The 6902-nt window shown below is 51.2% G+C and overlaps 2 protein-coding genes across 2 annotated transcripts; one reads left to right on the plus strand and one right to left on the minus strand.

Moving 5' to 3' along the window:
* Positions 1–190: 190 nt before the first annotated feature.
* MAK16 (MAK16 homolog) lies at positions 191–2971 on the plus strand (the record flags this gene model as incomplete). Its single annotated transcript, XM_010163276.1, has 8 exons — positions 191–300; positions 570–634; positions 771–922; positions 1534–1588; positions 1680–1754; positions 2087–2203; positions 2447–2503; positions 2786–2971. Coding segments are annotated over 8 exons (817 nt in total), but the record flags the coding sequence as incomplete, so codon positions are not given.
* A 403-nt stretch (positions 2972–3374) lies between these two features.
* Positions 3375–6897, minus strand: TTI2 (TELO2 interacting protein 2; the record flags this gene model as incomplete). Its single annotated transcript, XM_010163277.1, has 7 exons — positions 3375–3514; positions 4210–4372; positions 4899–5042; positions 5131–5315; positions 5687–5779; positions 6193–6379; positions 6644–6897. Coding segments are annotated over 7 exons (1107 nt in total), but the record flags the coding sequence as incomplete, so codon positions are not given.
* Between the last annotated feature and the right edge of the window lie 5 nt (positions 6898–6902).

Raw genomic sequence — 6902 nt, forward strand, 5'->3', positions numbered from 1 at the left:
AATTAGAATATTGAAAAAGGAGGAATTTTGGGGGGTCCTGCACAGAACGGTGACAGCTGGAAGGACGGAGCTGGAGTCCTGTCGTTCAGTACAAAACGCGAGTGCAGGAAGGAGTCAGGCTGCTGGTGGTTTGGTGGTTGGCTCTGCTTCTTCTTCACAGTCCCCTTCAATCACAGTCTCCTCTCTCCAGGACAAAAACCCAAAACTTTTGCCGCAATGAGTACAACCTGACCGGGCTGTGCAACCGCTCCTCCTGCCCGCTGGCCAACAGCCAGTACGCGACCGTCAGGGAGGAGAAAGGTGAGAGTCCAGCAACCCCTGGGGTGGGGACGGGGTGAACATCACCTGTCTGTGCACACCCTGGCTCTGAGCACCCTCCTGGTGTCAGGGACACTCTCAGTCCCTGGGGTTACACTCCATCCCCGGGGACATGGACTGGTTTGGGTGGGAAAGGACCTTAAAGATCATCTAGTTCCAACCCCCCTGCCAGCAGCAGGGACACCTTCCACTAGACCAGGTTGCTCAAAGCCTCATCCAACCTGGCCTTCAACACTTCCTCCTTTCTTTAGGTCGCTGTTACCTGTACATGAAGACAATAGAACGGGCAGCTTTTCCCCGCCGACTATGGGAGCGGGTGAGTTAACGAGAGCAGATCGTTAACCAAGAGGCAGTGGGGGGCAGGGAGCGATGGGACTCCTCCCCAGAGCAGATGTGTCCCCACTTTGTTGCTGCTCTGTAGCTCAACTCTTTACCTTCACCCCCTCCCTCAGGTCCTGCTAAACAAGAACTATGAGAAAGCACTGGAAGAGATCGATGAGAACCTCATCTACTGGCCACGGTTCATCCGGCACAAGTGCAAACAGCGGTTCACCAAGATCACCCAGTACCTCATCCGCATCCGGAAACTGACGCTCAAGCGACAGTAAGTGACAGGACTAAGAGTGACGATGCTGGTTTGGCTTAAAGCTGCTGCCCATCCACTGAGCCACTGGCACTGGCTGTAGGATCATTGAATCCCAGACTGGTTTGGGTTGGAAGGGACCTTAAAGCTCATCCAGTCCCAACCCCCCTGCCAGCAGCAGGGACACCTTCCACTAGACCAGGTTGCTCAAAGCCTCATCCAGCCTGGCCTTCAACACTTCCAGGGAGGAGCAGCCACAGCTTCTCTGGGCAACCTGTTCCAGTGTCTGACCACCCTCACAGTGAAGAACTTCTTCCTAATATCTCATCTAAACCTCCCCTCTGCCACTTTAGAGCCATTTCCCCTTGTTCTGTCATTAACTGTCCTTATAAAAGGCAGTTATATGTGGGCACAGCCCTGCTGCTCCGAGCTGTTTCCCTGAGGCTTTGGCAGGCTGGTAACTGAACCTGGCTGAGATGGATTTAACTGAGTGTAGCCTGAGTATATAAATGAAATTAAACTGGATGCAGCCACATTTCTAATGATGTAACTGCTGCTTGTTGTCCTAAATGAACATTTGTTGATGCAAGAGGCTGACAGATTCACTGACTCCCACGTGTTGTTCCCTGCAGGAGGAAGCTCGTTCCTTTACGCAGAAAGATTGAAAGACGAGAGAACAGAAGAGAGGTAACACCACTCCTTCATGTCATCTCCTGTCTGTTCCTTCTGTTCTAAATCTCTTCCAAAAACCTGACACAGCTCCTCTTTGCTCCCTTAGGAGAAAGCCCTGATTGCTGCTCAGCTGGAAAATGCCATTGAGAAGGAATTGCTGGAAAGACTGAAGCAGGACACAGTAAGGATCGCTGCCCTCAGAGCACGGCAGTAACACTGCCCCTGCTGCCCTCTGTCCTGCGGGTTCTCCAGGGAGGGACACGGGTGTTGGTATGAGAGAAGCATCACCCATGTGGGAGGCGTAGGGGACAATTGCTGCCCTTCTTGTCTGGCTTCAACACGGGCTGGAGAACTTCCCCAAAACACAGAGCCCCTTGTTTTTTTCTGTAGAGCTGCACACACTTCAGAATTGGGGTTTGGTTCTGCCTCCATGCAGGCCCCAGGCTTTAGATGATCCCACCACCAGCTGTCTTCCCCCTGTGACTCACAGAACATCCACATTTTCCTTTTCAGTATGGAGACATTTACAACTTCCCCATCCACGCCTTTGACAAAGCTCTACAACAGCAAGATGCAGAAAGCGAGAGCGAGTCCGATGCAGAGAAGGAGGAAGATGATGATGAGGATGAGGTAATGCTTTCTGCCATGGCACCACAGTTAATCCTTCCCTGACCTGGTGCTGCATCTTTAATTCAATTACATTCTGGGCGTTGTAGTTGAATGTTGGGGTGAGAAGCGATTAGGAGAGGTGAACTCAGGAAAAGCACCTGTGTGCTAAGTGGTGGCCTTGGTGGCTCTTCCATTGCGAGCTGGGACACTGGATGGTGCTCAGTGTGTGTGCACTCACTAACTTCTGACTTTTATTTCTTACAGGACATGGATAAAAGAGAGTTTGTGGAAGCAGATGACAGTGACCTCAGTGACTTTGAGGTAGGTGAAGCACCAGGTACAAACTGTCAGGCCAAGCTGTTTGAAAGTTACCTTCACCTCTTTGGTGTCTCTGGTGATGAGATAAAAGTCAGTGAAATCAGATTTGTGGAACATAACGATACAGTCAGACTACACCATATCTCCTACAACCCAACTCCTCTGGCTGCATAGCTGGGAGCCAGAGAATTATAAAATGGAATCAGATACACGAGATAATTTTGTGGAAAGAGGAGGTTTAGTTACACAGCGTGCTTTGACATCACTCTTGTCTGTCTTTCTCAGGACATGGATAAGTTGGAGACAAGTAGTGAAGAGGAGCAGGAAGAAGAAGAAGTAGAGAAGAAAGCCTCTCACTCCAAATCTAAGGGGAAAACTCCCCTGAAAGGACCAACCAGAAGAAAACGTCCCTACATTGAAATAGAGTACGAAGAAGAAACGGAGCCAACCGCCAAAACAACAGCAGCTTGACTCCTTCCTGAACTCACATGTCGTACTGAACCACAGGACTCCACATCTGTCCTTCCAGCTCTCAACAGTCTGTGCAGGACCCTCCAAAATTCCTCCTTTTTCAATATTCTAATTACTGTATTTTTTTAAAGAAAAGGAGGATTCCTGTCCTGACCCCAGGCAATTGCTGCAAGTTTGTACAACTCCTGCACGAAGCACAGTTTGAAGGAAGGCTCCCTGCCTTTTCTCCAACCACACAAGGCTCAGCTTGGACTGTGCTCCAGGAAGGAACCTGGACAGGGGGGGCACTGCTGCTTTGTTCTAAAGCTGGAGAAGCCCAGGTGTGCCTAGACAAGCACCCAAGCCTTGTCTTGCTTGGGGGAGGGATGGGGCTAACAGGGGTGGGATGACAAAGACAGTGACTTTAAATAAATAAATGAATTTTACTGTACAAAAAGCGGGTGAGCATTGATCAGACACGGCTCACGTGTTCTCCTGCACTTTTCTGAGGCATTCCTTCAGGCTGTTCTCCTCACAGCTGCTGTACACACCTTCCAGCAGGACCTGAAACAACAAAAGCATCAATTTCCTCTGCCTTGGCACACTCGGGTTTATGGTGTTATCAGCCTTCCCCAGCTGTCTGTTGGAAGAGAATTACACAAAGTATGTATAGATACCTGTCGAGATGTATCGAGTCACTTACCAATCCAGTCAAGTACTGGGGTTGAGGTGGTGGAAATGATGATTTCATAGAATCACAGAATCCCAGACTGGTTTGGGTTGGAAGGGACCTTAAAGCTCATCCAGTCCCAACCCCCCTGCCAGCAGCAGGGACACCTTCCACTAGACCAGGTTGCTCAAAGCCTCATCCAACCTGGCCTTCAACACTTCCAGGGAGGAGCAGCCACAGCTTCTCTGGCCAACCTGGGACACTGTCTCACCACCCTCACACCAAAGAATTTCTTCCTAATATCTCATCTAAACCTCCCCTCTTCCAGTTTAAACCCATTTCCCCTTGTTCTATCATTAACTGCCCTTATAAAAGTCCCACCCCAGCTTTCTTGTAGCCCCTTCAGGTACTGGAAGGCCACTAGAAGGTCTCCTTGGAGCCTTCTCTTCTCCAGGCTGAACAGCCCCAACTCTCAGCCTGCTCAAAATACTGTTGGACTGAGGAAGCGAGCGGGCTCTCGCGTGCACCTCGCTGCCCTTTCTAAAGGGGAAGGGATCGCAGATGAAGCGGTGCTGGGTCCCCATCTCACCTTCACTTGCCCTTCAGAGCAGCGATCCAGCAGGATGAGGCATTCAGTGGCCCCTTGAAGCAAAGCAGTTTTTACTGGCTGTGGCGTTGAGCTTTGGTCAGTGTGTACGTCCCACATCATCTTCAGCAGGGCTTGGAGGAGCACAGGGAGCCTGCACGGCATCCTGCAAAGGGACACAGCAGCTGCACCTTAATCACATCCTCTTCACATCCCAGGGGAAAGCAGAGCCTTGCTGAGCAGCTCCTACACTGCAGGCAGGAGCTGCCAGTTGCCATTTACACGGTGAGCAGGACTGTAACTGCCCCGAGATCAGCAACTGCTCCAGCGATGAGGCTGAAGAAGCTGCCTCATTCGACCTGCTCACCAGAGGGAGGACACAGGCCCTGAACACAGAGGCCACCTGAATTCACAGCACAGGGTTTACTCCACAGTCCTGCTGTGCAGAGAACATGGATTTAGTTTTTAGGCAAGTTGATGCTTCTAGCAAAGGCAGAAGTCAAATCAAAATGAGGACTCAGCTTTATTTCTGGGCCAGGTTTTTCAGCAAAGCAGTAATGCCAGCGATTCCTCCCGGTGACAGATTCTCCCTCAAGATTTTTCCCTCAGGCAGCAATACCTTTGGCTCTGAAGGAGGGAAACCATTTGGGATATTCTTTCTATAATTTAGTCTTTCACCTCCCAACAGGTACCTGGGCCAGGCATGCTCTATGGTGCACTGCAGTGTCTCCAGTATTCCCAGTCGGGCTTCTTCCTCAGGACCATCACAGACTTCCAGATACCCCAGGATAACTCGCTCCAGCCTCTTCAGATGCCGCACGATCAGGATGCCAAGTCTGTCAACACAAAGAAACACACAGTGAGGAGTGAGATGTGCACCAAGGCCAAAGCAAGTCCCTGCAGGGCTGTGGTGGCTGCTCTCACCTCTGCACGAAGGCAGGCAGGGTCCTGGCGTACACCCGCCGCAGCGCCAGGCGATGCTCTGCCTCCATGTGCGTCAGAACCAGCTGCAGCACCTCATCGCAGCGAGCGGTCGGTCTCGTCTCCTGCTGCTGCCGCTGGGCTCTCTCCAGGATCGGCAGCAAGTCCAGCAGGCACAGCAGTACTGCCTGGTTTGGTGTGAGACAGGAAAGCTGGGCAATTCTGCTGATGTTCTCTCCAAAACACCAGTAACTTCCAACCCTGCTGACCGCCCACAGCTCTGCGGTTCACCTGACAGACCCGGCTACTTCTACTACCCGTTACCAGCCCCCTCCAGTGAGGCTGCCACCTGGAAAGGGACAGGAGGCAAAAGATTGTCCCTCCATTTTTGAGATTTTCCTGAAATCTACTGAATTACTTTGTCTCTTGGCCACAATCATCAGCTAATAACAGCCTGAGTGGACTGTCTGCAAGGAAACAGCTTCTGCTTCCTCGTGCCTTAAGCTGGCTATCGTGGGGCTGATACACAATGAAGTAAAATGAGGTTCTGCTGTCCTACCTGGATGAGAGGAGCCTCACGTGAGTAGAGATGGTTGTAAAGGGCATGGTACACAACCTGAGCCCTGTTGAACTGGCACAGATCAGCAGCTGGCTGCAACAAGAGAGAACGTTATTCCTGTGCATCCCATTTGGCACCTGCTTAACCTGGTAAAAGAGACCAGCCTGCAAAAACCCAGGTCTTATAAAAAAACCCCTGGGTCTTATAAAAAAAACCCTGCATGTACTGTGCATGAGGAGCACTGCTGACAAGAAAGTAGGAGCAGGTGCTACAATAAACACACTGCTCTTCTGCAGTTCCACTGGTATGACTTAAATTCTTTGTTTAGTTTTAACTGATGTAAGAACTACACATGTTTAAACACATGGGGACAGGATGGAAGATGGAGGAGGATTAATAAATTAACAGCAGAACCAGGATTACAAGTTTGGAATCCTAACAAGTGTCCAACCCACCCTTCCTTCAAACAACACCCAGAAAGGGATCTAATGTCTCAAATCACTTACCACGTTCAGAATGATATGGTGCAGGCAGCGCACACCCAGGAGCTTATTCTCCTCCTGGTAGTCGTCCGAGAGGAGCAGCGCTGGCGGGAGGACACGCTCCAGGTACCGGCTGAGCCAGGGCCGGGTGACATGAAACAGTGTCCAGGAGAACACGTGCTTTGTGGAGGGGTCACACTTCCAGGTGTCTCTGGAGATACAAACGTCAGCTCAGCCAAGACTGGAACTAACACTCATTTCCTACATGTTTGTGCCTCTCAGCACAGTCAGGTCTGACCGATTCCCCCCCCACCAGCTTCCAGTACTGGGGATTTGTAAAGCTCTGGTCAGATTTATCACCTAGTGTCTCCTAATACCCGAGGTCACATGCTTTCCCCAAATTTCCAGTGTTTCCTAGACAGAGACCAGCCAAACACACCACCCTCTCCACTGCTGCCCTCCCCTTCCTGCTCACCTGGTTAACTCCCGTTTCAGGAGCCCCATCACTGCTGCAAATCTCCCCTCCTCATCTTCATTCTGTCCTCGAAGGAATTCAGCCACTGACTCGCAGTCTGCAGCCCGGATCAGCGACGCCAGCAGCTCCTGTGCCACCAACTGAGACCTGGCGTTTGTCCAGGGCCTCTCCACGATATGTGTCACAGCAAAGATGTAGATGGGTCCCACCACACGGTGGAGAATTGGACCCACCACGGGGACACCCAGGGACTCCTGAG

Source organism: Antrostomus carolinensis, unplaced genomic scaffold (genome assembly GCF_000700745.2).
Source record: "Antrostomus carolinensis isolate BGI_N321 unplaced genomic scaffold, ASM70074v2 scaffold35772, whole genome shotgun sequence".
NCBI lineage: Eukaryota > Metazoa > Chordata > Aves > Caprimulgiformes > Caprimulgidae > Antrostomus > Antrostomus carolinensis.